The following is a 20025-nucleotide window of genomic DNA, read 5'->3' as shown; positions in this document are numbered from 1 at the left end:
AATACGATTAATGACGATTAAAAATGTTTTAATCGTCAATTGATGATTAAAGATGATTACTAAGATTAAATTCTTAACCGTTTTGAATCGTTTTTAATCTTCATTCAGGACCAGAAATTGCAATGTTATTTTACGATTAAAGACGATTCATGACGATTAAACATTTTAATCGTCATTAATCGAGTTGAATTGTAAAATAATAAATCGTCTTTTGACGATTAGAGACGATTAAATGTAAAAAACCATGACGACTATGACCGTTAAAGACGATTAAATTTTTAATCGTTTTCAATCGTCACAAATCGTATTTTCTAATCAGGGATGTTTTAAACGTACCTGTACGCCCTATGATTGTAACTCGTCTTGTTATACATTTTGTGAGGTATGAAAAAAAAGTTTTCACTTGTATTTCTATAAATTTTAATTATTTAAATATCGGAACAAGATTAAAAGCTAAAACTCTTGTCCATCTCACAAATTAATGTTTTGAATGAGTAACAAGAAAAAAAATCGGTCTATCGGTTGACCCTGCGGGTCAGCCCCAAAACTTCCCGCTATTTTCGAGCTCAAGGAGCTTGAAAACACTGTTGTGCATACATTTTCGAGCTCTTCGAGCTCGAAAATACTTTTGTATGCCGTTGTTTTCGAAAAAAAAACGTTTTTTACCATTTTTTCTCCAATGATATCTCTAAAACGAATTGACTGATTGAGACGGTTGAGGTGGCAATCGACGCGTTATATTAAGTTCTAAAACTGATCAAATTTTGAATTCGATTTATCAACCCGTTTTTGAGATATTTCAAAAAAACTAAAAAAAAGTTTTTTTTTAATTCTTTCGTTACCGGTTTCTCTTGAACGAATGAACCGATTTTGATGGTTGAGGTGGCATTCAACGTGGGTTATAAAGTTTTAAAGCCCAGTTGATTTTGGAATTAATCCATCGAGCACATTACAAGTTATCCAAAAAAAACATTTTTGAAAAAATTTTATTTTTGGAATATCTTCGAACGCACTTGACCGATCAAACTCAATTTCTTACAGCTTCTAGATATAAACAAGCCGCGTCGAATGACACCTTAACGATCAAAATCGGTTTATCCGTTCAAAAGATACAGGTATTTACATACATACGTACGTACGTACATACATATATACACTCGGACATCATCTTGAAATTAGTCAAAATAGCTTCCTAGAACCTCAAAACGTCAAGATTTGATAGAAATTCGATTTTCGAAAATCCGACCGAAACTAATAACTTCCCGAATTTTTGAAAATTTACAATTTTCTTAGCGGGAAGTTAAAAACAATGATTGTTTATCTCGTTGTTAGTTAATTGCCCCTTGTTCCAATTGCAGCATCTCTTCCCTACTTGGGGTAAATTTGTCAAGTTTTGAGAAGAAATGAAACATTATAATTTGTAACAAACATCAGTGTATTATTCACTATAAAAATGTATTCTACAAGCCATAGAAGTATTTTAAATTTTATATGTAGTGGAATGAAGGAAGATTTTATTTATTCATTTATTTTTTTCTTATGAAAATAATGAAACTTACAACTATGTCAAACTAAGTTAAAATATAAACCTTAATAATTTTTAATTTATATAATTTTAAGAGTCATTTATGAACGAAATTAACAAAAGAACTATACATTTGAGTTAATAATTTAAGAATATAAAACATTTAAAAATACTGGAAGAACTGAATAATTAAAATTCATGTATAATAAATAATTAGAAATATTAATTCTTGTCTTAAATTCATTATATCAGAGTATTGTTTGAATAATCTGTTCGCTTGATTACAAAATGCGATATAAATTAGCAAAAATATTAACCATGATTAAAGTAAAAGATTCATCAGTAAGTTTACATTCGCCCTTTTTTATGAAATTACATTAAGATTCAAAGTGCAAAGATAAATATTGTGAGACTGAAACAAAGTTAAACTCATGGACGCTATAGTTGATGACGCATTTTACTCATTTATAATAAAAATTTTATTGTAGTTTTGGATTACTAAATAATTTGTTTTTCATCTTCAACTACTGTCGAGGTTTAGCCTGAGAAGTACAGAATCCACTTCATTTGTCAGTATCAGTTTAAAATTTGATAATTTTTTTAATATCGACTAGTTGATGGATACCGTTTTGTTTTACGTAATATATAGACAACAAACTCAACAAAATAAAATGCATGTAAATAAATTGTTTGTTAAACTTTATATAACCCTCATTATATTAATTCCATGATAAAGCGATACTGCAAAGTATAATTTTTGTTAAATCAACCTAAATATAAACTGATTCAAAAAAACCGACTTCTTTATTTCTTTTTTAAAAATTATACGGAAAATATTGTTTGAGATGACAAAAAAAAATACTGTTAAAGTTTGAGCTCTTAATATTAACATTAACAACCGCCTCATCGCAATTTTCGATTTCCCATTTAAATAACATTTTTTACTCATCAGTGAATTAGTGTATCAAAAAAATCGATATATATTTATGTTGAAAATAAAACGCTCTACGAAAATAGATTTATTATTATAGCCTCTCATAACACAAAATGTTATAGGACCTTATTTGTAGATCATTTCATTTCCTACAACTTATTTTTTACAGTTTTTAAAATTTTTGAAAGTTCTTTAGTAATTTGCATTTAAATGTCAATTTGTTCCAAGATCGTATCCTGGCCGATTTTAATTAATTAATTTTAAATGCAAGTAAAGAACTTTAAAAAATTTTGTCATAAATAATTTGTGGGAGGCAAAATGATCTACAAAAAAAGTACTATAGCATTTTACAATAAGTCTAATAGTTCCGCCGGAAAACTCAAATAATACTAAAATTTACTTTAAATTAAACTTTGACCTTGAATAACTTTTGAAAAATTTAAATTATCGAAAAATGATTAAAGACCTTTTTTGTGGTGCGTTTAATTTCCAACATAAGTATTTGTTGATTTTTCCGATACACGACTCACTGATGAGTAGGGACAAGATTTTTGCCTTAACTTCGAAATGAATGGTTCAAATGTTTAATATTACGGCGAAAATATTGGTCTTATAAAAAAATTTTTCAAACAAAAATTGTAGGAAATTTATTTTTAAAAAAAATGTCTTTTATGATTTTTTTGATACGACCAATATTTTCACCGTAATTCCAAAATTAAGATTCATCATGAATTATTCAAATTTTTGTTAATTATGAAAATCTTAATTTTGAAATTACGGTGAAAATATTGGTCGTATAAAAAAATCATAAGAGACATTTTCTCTAGAAAATAAAATTTCCTACCACTTTTATTTGAAAAATTTTTTTATGCGGTCAATATTTCGACTGTAATTCCAAAATTTTACACCATTAATTATTAATTGCTATTCTTAAATACAAGCAAAAATCCTGATCCTACTGATGAGTAATAATTTTTCAAACTTTAAAAAGAAACTTCCCATGTTATTTAAATAGGAAATCGAAAGTTGTGATGAGGCGGTTAATATTAAGAACTTAATTTTTAACGGTATTTTTTTTCGTCATGTCAAACAATATTTTCCGTATAATTTTAGAAAAAAAAAAATACCAGATTTGTTGGGATCAGTCTACTAAATAAATATCTAAATTATTCAGTATTATTTTGAATATTGTTGACATGAAAACTGATAATTTATAGGTCTATTATATTATAATGATCAACAATGAGATATAACGACAGTAGTTAAGAACCTATGTATTGTCAGAGAAAAAACCAAATAACCGACGATCACAATATTTTATTGCAGCATTGAATGAAGAATAGCTCACTCAGAAAATATTCATATTCACACGATTGAAAAAAATAATGAACATATAACAACTATAGAGAATGAATATTTATAACTTTGAGAAAAAAATAATTATAAAGAGCGTAAAATTGAACAAATATAAACTTTCTTTAAATAGATTGCTGTGACTGAGTTTCGTAAAATAAAAAAATTTCTATAGATTTCGTAGCGTAAACGCGTAAGCTCGATATTGGCTAATAGTAATCTGAAATCACAATAGCGAATTTGGAGAATAAGTACAGTCTTTTGTATTTGAAAAATTTTTTTTTCGTACAAATTGCAGCAACACGACCCAATGTTTATTTACTTAATTTTTTTTTTAATTTTAAAATTTTTTAACAGTATAAAATAATTTGATTCGTTTTCTTACACTCTAATACAGTTTACATAAATCGCTATAATCTGATAAATAAAATTAGTTAACTCGTCATTGCATTCAAAAACATTCGATCGATCATAGCTTAGACACTTACGATGCTATTGCGTTTATATATTTTTTATATTAAAGAATTGTTTTTTTATAAAAATTGCACTCATTCCCTGCGATTCATCAACAGTAAAAAAAAATTATTATTTGTCATCTATTTTCTTCCGTGCATAGTAACAATTATTTATTTTCAACAGATGTTTGATATGCTTTAATTTTTATGGTTAAACAACCACTTACTTACATTCTAGCACTTTTAGTTATTGAAATCTTTATTAACGGTGACTACAGTTAACATTTCTTTAAATCAAAGACTCCTGGTTCACCATGAGAAATGGCAGTAGTTAATTCATACTGTAGTCAATTATTTTTTTCTTTTTCATATACTTTTAATATTAATATACTGATAAAGCTTATTGACTCAACGAAACAATGAAAACTTTAGTTAATTTTGACTATTTCCGGACAGACCTAAAACTATTTTAGATTTTCATTCATCTGGTTTCCAAAGCTCTCTTAGAGTCAGTCGGCAAGTTAGAATTTAATAAATATATTAACAAGTGTTGGGTAATATTTTTGTCTATGTGAGCTACCTGATATTAGCTAGCTTGCCATTTGAATTTACTAGCCATTATCCACTTTTGGCTCGAATTGTGAGCGTCACATGGTGTCAAAATCGGTGTCGTTACATCTTCTCCTGATTGAGGCACCGATAGACAATGTCCGGTATTTGTATGCCTAATCATTTTTGTCTGAAATAAAATTTTTTAATTTTTTTATTTCTGTAGTGATCACACTGAGAGACAAATTTATTCGCCAGAAATAAAACGTGTATTAGAATTGTTTCCAAAACACCACTACATATTAATAAATATTAACTATCAAATATGAACATATGAATTATCAAATGTTCCGATTAAAGTGAAATTCAAGTAAGCGAATCTTAATGTATGATTATGAATCATCTTTGTAACTAGTATCAATATAAATAAAGAAAAATGGCAATTGTTAATTAATAAGAAACATTAATAAAAATCAATTTTATTATGCTAAATGCACACATAATTTACACACGCACATTTACTGCAGACAGATGGTACGATAAAATTGATTTTCATTTATATATCTTCAAGGCTATTCTCAGACAGTGCCCCCAATTAGCACACTTGATAATTCATACATTTTTTCTATTGTAATTAACTTTTTTTCGAATAATTTAATTTTCCTGGGTAAATAACGGGCGTCCCAGTGCGCCAGAGCGGAGGGGGGGATCCGAACACACCATAAAATTTAAGATTCTAACCTAGCTAACACTTTTTACTTCAAATGTAAGTATAACTTTTAATATTTTGATATTATTTACTGCTAGTTAATAAATTTATCTGTAACAAAATTTTTTAATTTCAATTCATCTATGAAATACAACGAATTTTTAGATCTCACAAATCTATTTATTAATTATTCACAATGATAATTCATTTAGTATATAAATAAACACGTAGTCAATACTAATAAACACGTATCAACCCTTCAGCACCCGCGCTATGAGTTTTTTTTCTCACACTTGACTTTAAATATTTTCTTCTAAGTAATTTTAAATGGAATAACCCAGTGAGATTTTTTCTATATTCATAAAATTTTATGCTTTTTATGATTTTAAAATTTAAACATTATTACGAACATAAAAAAAATTTTTGAAAGATTTATTTTAAAAAGCCATGAGACTTTTTCTCATCACGCGAGTAAAGTAAGGCGTAAAAATTAATACGGTTCGGCTCAGTTCGGACAGTTCCGAATCTTTCCGGTAATCACCGCCATTTTTTTCAGCCGTTACATCTATCATTACTTACAAAATTTAAAGATAAAAAACAAGTATATTATAGAAAATTTAAAAATCAAAACAAGCGAAATATTCACATAAATTAAAATTACATCATTACTGGGAAAGTGTATAATATTTTTGTTTTAATTAACTTAAAATTTACGATGCGCCGAAACGTGAGACTTTTTTTCATCACGCCGGTAATGTTTTACGTTACTCTAACGTGGAATAAAATTTAAAACGGGATTTGAATAAAATTTTTATTCGTATTTAGTAAAATTTTTTGTTGCGCATGACCATTATACGTGTTTTACTAAATACAAATAAATTTTGTTACAATGAAATAAAAATTTTAGAGTGTAATTTATTCACTTATTAAGTTAATTTATGTTACCTCTTCATTATAAGACCACGCCTGATTTCCTCCCATCCCGTGACAACGAACGATTTTAACAGGACCTTGAGGGCTTGCCGCATCAAGGCACATGTCATCTGACATTATTTGTTGTCGCTTGGTGTAGGCAAACACCTTAAAGTAGTAAATAATTCACATGAGTATGATAGGATTGTAATAATCTTGGGCTGGTCCATAAGTAAAAAAATGTCTCATAGAATAGCCAGCCTAAGACTAGTTACTAAGTATGTAAGCTTTAATACTGACCTGATTACCACCAAGACCATGACAATAACTCAACCCAACATTCTCTCCTGTTCTCCTGCCCATTGTATCTAAGCAATTGCGCATTTCTAAATTTTTAATATCACCTAAGTAATAGTAATCCAAAGGCATAGGAGATTCTGGATAAATATTTTCTAAGTACCATCTGAAGCTTTTACACTTCAATTTTTCACGTAATTTTACACGCTCAGATACATCACCCACTGGGACACTTCTAGCACCTATAATATTAAACTTGTAGTCATATCAATGAAATGAAGTGATAACTTTAATGAAAATTAACTCCATGCAACTAACTAACAATTTAAAAATAATGATGAAACATTATCATACACGGAAAGAAGATTACACTAAAATTGACGGTGTTAACATCATAATCGTGGACTATACTTTCATTAGCATCAATTTTCAAATGTCTTATTTTAAAATTTACTACGTAAGTTACGTTTTTTACTGTTTAACATCGTAATTTTAACAAGAACTTTTTAAATTAAAAATTATTTAAAAAATTGCAATGTTAATATAGTAAAAAGAATAAAATAAAAAGTACAATTCAAAAACTATAATGATTCCTATATTATTTTTTCCATTTACTTTTGAATAAAATATATATTACAGTGCTGCCTTTGTTATAATACGATGTAAGTTTTGAAAATTACGATGTTACATCTAATCACAATTTTTAAATAGTAATTGTGTCTACCGTAAGAGGCGTTGTTCTCGTGACTTATGACTGTTTATTTATGTCCCTGGCGGATCCGAATTACGGCAATTTACTGCGCTTTGTCGTAATTTACCGTTAAATACGGTATTTCTACGACAATTTGCGGTAGTTTACGGAAATTTACGGTATTTTTACAGTTTTTACAGTACAATATTTCACTTAACGGTAGAATACCGCAGGTTTATCGCAACCTTACGGTGAATTACCGTTCTCTTACTGCAAATTTTTGGGAAAAATACCGCATTTTACCGTCAAACACCGTAATTCTTCCGAATACCATAAATTACGGCAAATTATGGTAAGTACCGTAATTCGAATCCGCCAAGGATCGTTAATATGGATCTTAAAAAACTACCTAGACGTGTTGGCCCTTCTGTGGCTAAATGGTCCAAGGCGTCAGTCAGTCCGTACTCGAAAAGTTCCGTGTTCGAATCCAACACCCGAGCGATTATTATTTTATACTTTTATTCAGAATTTCTATTACTTCACATTTTACGATGTCTACATCGTAATTTATACTAAAGAGCTCAAGACTTTGTGTTATTTGTCTGAAGTATTATTTCTCAAATGAAATTTCCACTGCTACATCGTAAAAATTATGATTTTAAAGGTTTAGTCCACTAAAATAATTAATAAGAAAAATTATGATGTTAGCATCGTAAATTTAACTGGAATTTTTTTTCTGTGTACGATGAGTTAAACATCAAATTTAAATAAATTCGTGATCACATGAAATATGATAACACATGAAAATGGTTTGTATGTATAAGTGCGTGCTATTATTAAAATTAAAAAAATTTATATTTGAAGTTTGTACATAGTAATCATAGTGTAGCAATAAAGAAAAAAAAATTTTGTTACCATTACTATACTAAATTTGTTGTATGATACATCTTTGGTAAAAAAAAAGTTTCAGTGAAAAATTAAACGGGTATCTGATGAACCATAAGCTTAAACTCTACATCCTTAAATGGTAGAAAACTGTAAAAACGTGCTAATAATTTTAAACGTAACACATGCTAGGCGTAAAAAAAATACAAGTGCAATCTCAGAGTAGCGAATTATTAGTTATTTTGAAAATCCTTTTTAGACTGTTTTGCAATTAGTGTCTACCTGGATTAATGTTGTAATAGAAGTATTTCCACTGGTCCAACCAGACCTCAGCAAGCCGCGCATTGTTGTGGTTCACTATTTTGCTTGTACCGCCAGGGAACGTGTACGGCGTCGATTTACGGAACACGTGCCCAACATGCGAGCATGTTGCGATTTCCAATGTCCCCCCACACATCCATATCTAACCAACTCAATTTAGTTAGTGTGTTAAGAATTTAAAGATGAAACGATAAAGAAATTTTTTTTAAATCATTATAATAAAAATATGATAAGAATGACTATTTTTGGTAGATCACGTCTCTCGGAATCTCTTTGTTATACCTAAATGATTCCCATTTTTTAATAAGTACATTTGTTATTATGATCACATATTGATGTTAGTCGGTTGGATGGATGAGTGGTTAAGACGATATAAGAGAGTAGCAAGTTAAAAATAAGCCTAAAATCTTAAATAATTGTTTTAATTTCAAATATAAGAATACACTTGAAAAAAAAAAGAAAGCATAAATGAATTGAAGAAAGCATCTATTTCCTGAAAGAAAAAATCAATATATTTTATGTTATATGTCCTGTCTAGCACTTTTCAGTAATATAAGAAATACTCGCTCAAATTATGTTTAAATGTTTTTTAAATATCAGATACCCGTCTAATGATTATGATTGCTTGAGCGACTATCTCTAGATTAGTAGTAATTATCATGTCGCTTGTTAAGAAAATCATACAGACTATGGATAGTTTTTCTGTCAAAAGCAACATGATTGAAAACTTTGTTTAGTTGTTGAAACATTCTATGTATTGCAATGCACAAATATAACGGTATGAGTAAATGAAAACACCAATTTTTATTCCTATTCAATCGTGATAAGCTAACCTGGGTTCATGGAAAAGTAAAATTCCTTCCACTCATCCAACCAGACCTCAGCTACTCTACCAGTGTTCCGAAGTATGATCTTGCTGAGGCCACCTGGGAATGTATATGGACTCTTGTCACGAAATACATGACCTACGTGTGAACATGGGCTGATTTCTAAAGTACCACCACATTGCCATACCTAAAATCAACTGAGAATTTTGCAAAAAATCTTGGAAGAAAATCAAACAAACTATCCAAGGCTTATTTATTTTTAGTTTTAAAATGCTGTAAATGAAAAATATTTTGTAATTCTCTCTACGCCGGAAAAGCGTCCCGAGAAAAAAGTTTCAGCTAATCATGCATAATTATACATGGTCATTAGGGTGGGCAAAAAAAACGAATTCTTTTTTCTTTAGTTACCGTGAAAATATAGTTCAAGATTTTGAAAAAAAAAATTCTGACAAAGCTCAAACTTTGCCTGAATTTTTTTTTCATATGACTCCATATCTAATTGATATGGAGTCATATTTTGGCAAATTTTATATGATTAAAGCAAAAAGAGAAGCAAAATTTATTGAAAATTCAAAAATGATCCGAAAAGCGAATCTAATCTTAGTATTCAATTCGATTTAAATCGAACAAGATTCGCATAGCCCTAGTATAAAATTAACCTTCAATCTTTGCGTCACGTCAAAGAAGTATTGTGGTCCCAGTAAGAGAACAGACCTCAGAAATTTCCCCCACTACCGAACATTTATGAGCTGCGCATGCGTACAGAAAAGTGGGAGAACATTCAACCCATAAAACATCCAGAGTGGGAGTAAAAACCGATGACACCCGAAGTCCAATCTCTTGTTGGGATGACAATATAACTTCTAACGCACGTACACAAGTACACGCATTTACTTTTTGTTTCTTAGAGTATCACTAGTATAATTATTCATTAAGATAAATGATAATGATTAAATTTCAAAATAATTAGACAATATTTAAAAAAATAATGGACATTTGGTTATTGAAAAATATAAATAAATCAATAAACTTACTCTAAAGCTCATTTCAAGGTTTTCACCTCCCCAAATATCCATTCCTTCATCATACGCTCCAATTTCATAAAAATATTCTTTATCTATAGAAAAGAGACCACCTGCCATTGTGGGGGTTCGTAATGGTGCGGTGCGATCTCCATTACGCCGATCCATTTCTCTTTGAGCTACTCGATACCTAATAAAATAATTATCGTAATCAACTATGATCAGTAGATCCAATAAGAAAATAAATTTATCACATCTTGATTTCTTTAAATTATTTGTAAAAAAAAAAAATACCATCTAAAATTGAGTTTCCAATTAAAACCTCCCCATGTCATGTCACTTGCAGTGATATATTCAAATGTATCATCACTAATAACGTCTATTATCGGGCAGACTACAGTTGATCGATTCTCAACTATTCTTGCTAATAATGGCTCAAGCCAACCTTCTGTACATTCGCAATGAGCGTCAAGAAATGTTATTACTTGTCCTTTGACATGCTTAGCTCCTAGTAGTCTGGCCCTAATCAACCCAGATCGTTTCCCGGTACGTAAAACGTACGTCGGAATAGGTAACGTACTTATATAATTTTCAAGATCTTGTTTCAAGTGATCTAAAACAAACAATAACCATAAATATTGGGAAACTTAGAATTTTGATACGCCAACTGGTAGCTTAAGCTATAACTACTCAAAGTAGGCTAAATCATGAATGTTTACATGTGTCTATACGTCTATCAGCTAATATAAATAATAAATACTCAATTGTCTCTTAAATTATTGTGTTTCTATGAATTAAAAAATTGTTTTCGTTCAATTAAAAAAAAATTTCTAATCTATAAGCATGGAATTTTCATCAAAAACAAGTAATAGTAACATATATTGTTTGTATGGTTGTAAAAGTCGTGCTTCTAAAAAAGATAGTGTTCGTCGAAAAATTTCAAACGTGGTTACTTCGAAAAATAAAATGGATCAAGAAGATAAATTCGACCGTTTTGATGATTGCTGACATAAATAAAACCGTTTTGCTACCACGTGCTCACATGAACCATCAAACCAACTGAACAAGAAAAACTCATACCCACGATCTTTCCAACTTTGAGAACTTGACCATTTATTTTATCCGGATCATCTCAAATACTTGATGATTGAAGACAAAAAGTAATAACTTTTAAACAATTATTGTCCTCACTAACCTACCAAAGTTCAACAAATGTCTGTGATTTATTATATTTCCATGGCCGGTAAAATTTTTACTTTGAGGTGTTACTCTAACAAATTGACAAATGTCTTGAATTGAAACACGCATTATTTACTGTAATAATCTTTATCACTTATAATAATTTCAATAAATTATCAAAACATAAATAAGCCAGTTGATTTTATATAGTAAACATTCAGAGCAGCCTACTTCGATTAGTTTATTTTTTGGCCACCAGATGACTAATATCTAAGCTATGCTCATTCTAAGGTTCCCAATACTATTTCTTTAAGGAACAGTATTAAAAATATTACCTCGCTCACTGGCATCATCAACGAGAATTATCTCTTTTAATAATGCTCTAGGTGATCTATTGATAACAGACCAGACTGTACGAAGTAATGTGCTCCAAGCTTCATTATGGAAAACAATAACAATACTTGTAGTGGGTAAGTACTTAGGATACTTTTTGTTTTTGCATCCTTCTAATCTAATATCTTTTAATGAACGATTCAATGAAATCATATCCGTTGCCATAAGATTAAATTGATTTAATTTAAAGAGTTCTTGTTGTTTTGCTTCATTTTCTGGTGGAATCCGAACTGCTGTTCCTAATTCTCCAGGACTTCCTTTATTTTCTCTTATTACTTTTGCTGGTCGCCATAGTTGCAATTCTGATTGTTTATATCGTCTTTGATCATAATTATGAGTAGTTTTTATTTCATTACTTATTAAATTCTCAGCGCGAGGTGAACTTTCTGCAATGTCTGTTACTTTATTGTCAGAACATCCCCATCCCGATTTACCAATACAATCTGAATAAAACATGAGTATCATCACGTCAACCAAAAACCATACTAGAGAAGTTAGAAGTATTACTCGGCAAGTGTGAATACGAATTTTAGATCGGAACATTGTAGTTGCTTGTTTATGATATTAAAAACTTTATAAAATATGTCGTTTTTTTATCTTATTCTTGTCATTAAATGAGCTTTCGTGACTTCTCAGGAAGTAAATAAATATTTTAAGGTAAATATTTTTGGTTTTTCATGATGCGTTAAGTTCATCTAAGTTGCTGTAACATAATTATATAACTTTTATTAAACGGCAGAGACAAGCGTTTGGTAGGTGTGTGGCTTGGGCGATCACCAAAGTTAAGTAGCATTCATGCTCAATGCTACCTGACTTTGGCGATTTTTACGTTCAAGGTGACATTCAACGCAGTTTTTCAATGGCAGGTATACGACTCAAAATCAATAACTTCCGTTTTTTTTTTTGAAAATTTTCAATTTTTTTAGCGGAAAGTTAAAAAATTTGAAAGTAAAAAATCTACTGGACGACTAGATTTCTTTAATTTTTCGCATATAAATGCTGGTATGTCAGCCAAAAATTTTAGGCCACCCCAACCTCCGGAACTACCCTTTAAGCAGTCAAATTACATAAATTTTTTTCATAATTCGTTGCGCGGAAAACGTTACGATCTTCAGGTACATATTAAAAAAAATTTAGTATATTTTTTCGACCTATAAATATTTACGAACAGAATAATAATAATGAGTAATGAAATGTTCATAGACATAAAAATGCAAATAATAAATACTTAGTGAGTTGAGAAACAAACAATTAATTGGCTCAAGATTTTTTTTTTTTTTTTTTCAAAAGAATGTATTTGTCCGTGTATTGATTTCCTGTTAACAATTACACGTTTATGAAAAATAACCCAATTAGCGACTGATTTCTTAATTAAAAATGTATAAAATGTCCTGAGGGCGGCCAATAGCCCAATCTTATCTCTGTCAAGTGCGTCATATACCATAAGTGTATAACCGTTGAATAATGATCGAAAGTATAAAGTAAATACATACTTTAAATATTAATATTATTATTAGAGTGCTTTAATTGTACAACTTCTGCAGTTTTTCAGAATGTTTACCTTCTCGATAGGGCTTACCATAATGATCTATTGTCACCATTTTCGTCAAAGGCGTCCGATTCATAAAAACTCGGTTTCTATACTTGCGAGGCTTAAGGTTTTTACTTTTTTTCATTTGTTTATCATAGGCGCAGATTTTTTCGAAAATCTCTTCAAGTATTTGCTAAATTTTCCGACCATACCTCTTATAATGGACAATAAAACGAAATACAGTTTCCCAGGTATATTTGAGAGAGTACGCCCATGGACTACGTATCATTTTCAAAAGGTTTTTAAGCCTATGACCGTCATAAACACCCGCTTGAAAACTAAAAAAGCTTATAATTCAGAAGAATCGTGATCAGCATGAGCGATCGCTTACGTAAAATATTCAATATCGCGTTCTGTGTAAATACGAATTTGAATCACATTCGTTTCTTAATTAGGTCCTGAAATAGTCTGTGACGATAAATTATAAATTATTGCAATGGTTTATAGAAAAACAAAAGTTTTTTTTCGTGAATTCTATTCGGAAAGGGTCTACTATACTACTATACAAAAAATCAGCGTAGCAACAGAACAATTATTTACGAAGTTATAAACAATCAAAGCTGGTACTTGAATCTATACCCCCAAAAAACCACTTTTTCACCCTTCAATTCTTCATATCTTGGGTAAAACTTTTTTTAGGTTTATGAAATTTTAGATAGGAGTAAAAGAGACTTCAATCTACCGGTCTATATATTTCACGTTTTAATGCGATTTTTTTAAACACAAGTTATTCATGTTTTAAATTTAGGGTCAATACTTTATGACCAGATAGTAGACCGATCACGCGAAACTTATGACGCTCAGCGACGGTGGCTTATTGACAATCATGTTTTTAATAAGCTCTTAAATTATTCATCGATGTTTGCCATCTTAAATATTAATTTACACAACTAAATAATAAAATTTAAATCTTACTTCCATTTGAGATTACGTCATCAGAATTACTAGATTTATTTCGTCAAAGATGCTTTAACTATTTAATCCATTTGGAAGAATCGAATGAACTATAAATAATAATATTTTTCATTAATACTTTAGAATTTCTTATGTTTATAGTTCTATAGTATTAATATTGTCTATTCATAAGTATGAATTATGAGTATGGAACCGTTAAAAATATGTTGGCCTGATTTGAGTTGAGTCTGGGTTATGGGTTATAAATTATAAATTTAAGCTTTTTCACTACATGTAGTAATTATTTTGTATATGATCAAAAGAGGTCAAACCTTACAATTGAAAATAAAATAAAAATAAATATTTGATAGTTTATAGAACTAACTCGAAAAAATGAATATATTTTATATTTTTATCAGTACCAATGAGAAATTTCATTTCGTTATAAAAACAAATTTTTTTCTTAGTGCAAGAATTTTTCGCTGATTTTTAATTTTATCATTCTCCAATTCTTCGTTTTTATTTAACCAAATAACTGCTTTGTTGAAGTTTTCAATTGTAATAAAGTTGCGGAGGTATCAACTAAATTGAATAAATATTTGCTTGCCTTAAATAATGAATGGTTCTAGAAACTAATTACTTAAGTGAAGCAATAGTTTTCTTAAAATAACAACTAAATTTAATTTAAATAAAAAAAGAATTATGTTAATGACCTGAAGTTAGCCAACACCCGCCATTTTAAAAATAAAAAATCTTATAACTTTAGAAAAAAAAAAATTCAAATTTAAAAAAAATGCTCGTGTAGGTTTTTTCAATTTTCTAGGCGAGTATTTTTTTTAAAAAGACCAAAAAATAAAAACTCGAGGTATAATTTAAAATTAAATTTTAAGATTACTTATTTTCTATTTAAAAATTTTTACAAACCTAATTACTTTTTGAATTTTATGTACAATTTTTCGAAATCTAGACGAGTATTTTTTTTATTTTTCATTTTCCCAATTTTGGATCCGAAAGTTAACCGCTATCAGCTATTTTTGAATAAAATATCTTGTAATTTATAAAAAAACAAAAATTTTTGAATTTTGAAAAAATTCTCATGTAGATTTTTTAATTTTCTGAAAGTATGTTTTTTTGAAAGATAAAAAATACTCGAATTGTTATTTAAAAAAAAAATTCATAAATTTATAATTAATTAAAAGCTAATTCGTTTTTAAAATTTGAATCGTTTATTTGAGAAACCTCATAAGTCATGATTTTTACGGAATTGGGTTTTTTGCATTTTTGGGTTCTTTGGATGTCCCTTCATAGATATCAATCAAAATATGCATCAAATCAGCATTTAATACTTCATTTTATCAGTGTAATAAATGATTTGAGTGGAAACATTTAAAAAAAAAATGATTTTATAACTTTTTTTTCCGTTTGGTTGAAAAACCCCATAAGTCAATCAACTTTAAATAATTTTTTTAAGTAGTTTCAGTTAAAAAATTAAATTTTTCTTGTTGGAATCTTTTTCAGAAACGCTAACATTATTGTATTCAATTATTTATTTATTATTATTTTAATGTCAAGTTTTTCCAAAAAAATGTCTTTCGTATTTCCTGAAAAATTTTGTTTTCTTGACGTATGGGGTTTCTCAAATAAACGATTCATTTATAGTCGGAGGCTCCTGTATTTATAGTCATAAATGTAGTCACGAGTGTGGGACAGAGCCATTGTCCAAAAGACATTCCTTCGATGCAAAATATTCGATATGCGACAAGTTGTAGACAATCTTATCGAAAAAAAAATTATCGATGAATAAACTAAAAGTATAAAACTTCAAGTTTGTAACAGTAAAAATTTACGAAACGAAATGTTATTGAAAAAAATTCTCAAATGTAAAACACATCGAAGTACCATTTATAGAAAATAATTAGTTACAGAATAGTAAATACTTGAACTGAAATAAATAAAAACTATGATTGTCATCGAAAGTATTTAGTGGGGTGGGCCAAAAAAAAAACTGATTTTTTTTTCTTCAGTTACCATGAAAATATCGTTAAAGATGATGAAAGAAACATTCCGGTAAAGTTTGAGCTCTTAATATTAATATTAAGAGGTGTCACTTCGTGATTTTTGATTTCCCATTTAAATAACATGGAAAAAAAAATATTTTAAGTTTTGAATTTTATACCTCGGCAATGGCTCATTGTACAGATAAGCTGAAGATATATTTTTTAGAAAATTAAAAGCTCCACAAAAAAAGTCTCTCATTACTTTTCGATAAATTTATCTGTTGAAAAGTTATTGGAGCTTGAACTAAAATTTATAGTAAATTTCGAGATCTTTCTACTTTTTCAGCGAAACTATCAGACTTATCACAAAATGGGCTCTGGCTCCCACTTAGAAATACGGGAGCCTCCGACTGTAAATTTTAAAAACGAATTAGCTTTTAATTAATTATGAATTTATGAATTTTTATTTAAAATAACAATTCGAGTATTTATGATCTTTCAAAAAACATACACGTTTACAAAATTTAAAAAAATCTACATGAGTATTTTTTCGTTTTTTTTTTTTAAATTACAAGATAGTTTATTTAAAAATAGCGGGTAACGGTTAATTTTCGGATTAAAAATTGGAAAAGTGAAAAATAAAAAGAATACTCGTCTAGATTTTGAAAAATTGTATATAAAAATAAAAAAGTAATAAGGTTTGTAAAAATTTTAAAATAAAAAATAAGTAATCTTAAAATTTAATTTCAAATTATACCTCCAGTTTTTATTTTTTTTTCTTTTTAAAAAAAAACTTGGCTAGAAAATTGAAAAATCTACACGAGCATTTTTTTTAAATTTGAAGATTTTTTATTTTTAAAATGGCGGGTGTCAGCTAACTTCAGGGTCATCTTATTTCAAGTATTTATCAAAACAAGAAAAGTAATTACTTTAAATTAATTTTTTTTTCTCTCAGTGTCTAAATAATGCTGAGGAATGAGTGTGAATGTAGCAGACGTCAGACAAATTGTAAATTATTAATAAAGCGAGCAAATAATTGACAAAACAAAATTTGAAAAAATGCACATTCAAAAATTTCCGAAATTAATAAGTGCATTTTTAAAAAATATCATTTTTTAATTTTTTACTCTATTTAAAATTTTTAATTTGTCCGATGTCTACTGCATTTACACTAGTGCTGATGAAGTTAGCCGACGTTTAATAATTTTTTACTTTTTTAGAAATGAGAAATTATAAAAAAAAAATATTTAAAAAAATTGCACCTTTAGTTTTTTTTATTTTCTACATGTGTATATTTTTTTTTTTTTTTTTTGTAATTGATTTGTTAAAAAAAAATCAAAAAATTTTGAATTGTCTTCTAACTTATGATACTGAGTTTAGTAGCCGTCTAATAATTTTTGAATTTTTTTAAAAGCGATAAATTTGAAAAAAAAAAATATTTAAAAAAATCGCACCTATAGTTTTTATAATTTTTACGTGCATATTTTAAGTTGTTTTTTTTTTTTTTTTCAATTAAATTGTTGAAAATATAATCAAAAAATTTTTAATTGTCTGCTAACTTCAGGATCATATCTGAATAACAAATACATAAACTCAATCGGTTGTAAATAGTGTATAAACTAATTGATCCAATCATTTACCTTCACAAATTTAAAAAAATATTCACAACTTATCCACCTGCATATACAATTCGTTAATAGTTCATCACTCAAAAAACTATTTAAAAATTTGGTTCTTTTAAAAGTCGTCCACGTCAATCGGCCCGCCCAATTCTGGTCGCGACGTGGACACAGGTATTCTCGACTCGGTTTCTTCCACGAAAATTATCTACACAAAAACACACACACACAGAAATTGTAAATCTAACGTCTATCTGTTAGATCATAGTGACAGCTATGGAATCAGCCTCCAATTTGTTCGACGAATACTCGAGAATTCGTAAAAATTTCCTAACGTGCGCGCATTGCTTACATTAATTTATACATAAAGTAGAAAGGTTAGAGTAAGAAAGACCAAGTGAAAGAGATGAAATGATTTCTATCAGAAAAAAAAACGGCATTCAGATGTACTTACATATAATTTACTAAACTATTGCTTAGCTATTAATAATCAACTCTTTAGGTAATCTGTCACATTGTTTATCTTATTTATATCTTAATGTATTTTATTGTGGAATGATAATATATTCATTATTTATGGTAAAATATTAATAAGATAAGTTCACATTTATAACCTAGCAAAGATAAATTTTTTCGAACGTTATCATGACAAACATCCGCATACGTTGCACACTCAGTTATCCCGATGGCCGCTTGAGCTGTCAGATTATCGTTAACTTGAAAACTAGACTGAAATCTGCAGCCGTAATTTGTCGGCAAATGTGGCGGTAAACTTACCGGGCATCTGACAATTTTTAAAACTTTGAAGTAATGAAATAAAATGTTTGAAAAATAAAAATACACGTTTAGATAATTAAAAAATGAGTATATGCATTTTTTTAAATTTTTATTTTTTTATGTGCAATTAAAAAATTTTTTTAGGTCTGCTACATTTGCACTTATCGGCAAATTGCTAGCAAACTTTCTGTCACTTTGCACTTTAGCTACAAATTGTTGTCAGAAATCCACTGCCGGAAATTCACGTTAAGTAAACTGTAAAAAGTTTGTTTTCAAATTGAATCAAATTTTCGCGCAACTTTCTGTCAAATTTAAAGTAACTTTTTTTTCAGTTATTTTCCCGCATCTTTCAGATGTTACTTTCTGTTATCCAAACTTGCCATCCAAAGGGGGGTGTAACCATGATAGCCACCTTATTCACAAGTTAACTTCAAGCTACTGCCGTATTCTGAAGCCAATTTAAAGGAAAGTGTTGGAGAGCAAACAGTTACCTTTAAGTTGACAGTAAATTGTCTGTAACTTGAATTCAATTTTATAGGATTGAAAAAAAGAGCGACATCTAAAACAAAAACGCGGGATATTTAAAAAAAATTAAACTGAAAATAAGAAATAAAAAGAAAATAAAAGTAATAATTTAAAAGTGGAATAAAAATTCATAATTACAAAAAAAATTAATGTTATGAAATAAAAATAAAACGAGCGATTAAGTTGTGCATTTTTGGATTTTCCAACTTTTTTTTTTGTATTTTTCCAAATGGCTTTTCTTCATCAGAGATGAACATGAGATAGAAAATATTTGTTTTATTGAAGTTAAATAATTCTTGGATATATTTAACAATGTGAAATTATGTATTGATTTTCATCTTTCAAAAAATCCTTCTTATGCAACATAATGTAAAAAAAAAAATCTTGAATCAAGAAAATCTGTTCTAAGTGGTAACGTTGTTTTTCTTATAAAGTCGGTGGTATTTCAAGTTTTCCAAATGCAAAAATATATTCGTAATTGAGAATTTTTCAATCCCTGGTTGAGAAATCTGATTCACTTCAACAGGATTTGATCGGAAATTTCCGAAAAATATATTATTTTTCGATTGA

The 20025-nt window shown here is 28.6% G+C and overlaps 1 protein-coding gene across 5 annotated transcripts; it reads right to left on the bottom strand.

Moving 5' to 3' along the window:
• Nucleotides 1-1475: 1475 nt before the first annotated feature.
• On the bottom strand, nt 1476-18821 carry LOC130667715 (polypeptide N-acetylgalactosaminyltransferase 5). 5 transcript variants are annotated; one of them, XM_057469517.1, is made up of 9 exons: nt 18608-18818; nt 14559-14647; nt 11995-12755; nt 10775-11093; nt 10493-10670; nt 9465-9645; nt 6738-6976; nt 6471-6605; nt 1477-5006 (listed from the first exon to the last, which is right to left on the bottom strand). In XM_057469517.1, exons 3-9 carry the CDS (start codon nt 12593-12595, stop codon nt 4854-4856), a joined length of 1806 nt encoding a protein of 601 aa, XP_057325500.1. In that variant the 5' UTR covers nt 12596-12755; nt 14559-14647; nt 18608-18818; the 3' UTR covers nt 1477-4853. The 5 variants fall into 5 exon arrangements, with proteins under 5 accessions (XP_057325499.1, XP_057325500.1, XP_057325501.1 ...); XM_057469518.1 differs by lacking the exon at nt 18608-18818 and adding an exon at nt 18175-18499; XM_057469516.1 differs by lacking the exons at nt 9465-9645; nt 14559-14647 and adding an exon at nt 8593-8773 and having other exon boundaries at nt 1476-5006; nt 18608-18821.
• Nucleotides 18822-20025: the final 1204 nt, after the last annotated feature.

This window comes from Microplitis mediator, chromosome 5 (genome assembly GCF_029852145.1).
Source record: "Microplitis mediator isolate UGA2020A chromosome 5, iyMicMedi2.1, whole genome shotgun sequence".
In the NCBI taxonomy this organism is placed as follows: domain Eukaryota; kingdom Metazoa; phylum Arthropoda; class Insecta; order Hymenoptera; family Braconidae; genus Microplitis; species Microplitis mediator.
Note: the sequence above shows the minus strand (reverse complement) of the source record. Positions and strands in the feature narration are given on the sequence as shown.

Bases quoted from the DNA above. Each gene is read 5' to 3' on its own strand.
- LOC130667715 (XM_057469516.1), bottom strand. From the start codon at position 12,595: ATGTTCCGATCTAAAATTCGTATTCACACTTGCCGAGTAATACTTCTA. The intron at 8,774-10,492 runs GTAAGTTTATTG...TGAGTTGGTTAG, and splicing joins ACCTTGAAATGAGCTTTAGA to ATATGGATGTGTGGGGGGAC. The intron at 5,007-6,470 runs GTAACATAAATT...ATTTTATTTCAG, and splicing joins CGTGGTCTTATAATGAAGAG to ACAAAAATGATTAGGCATAC.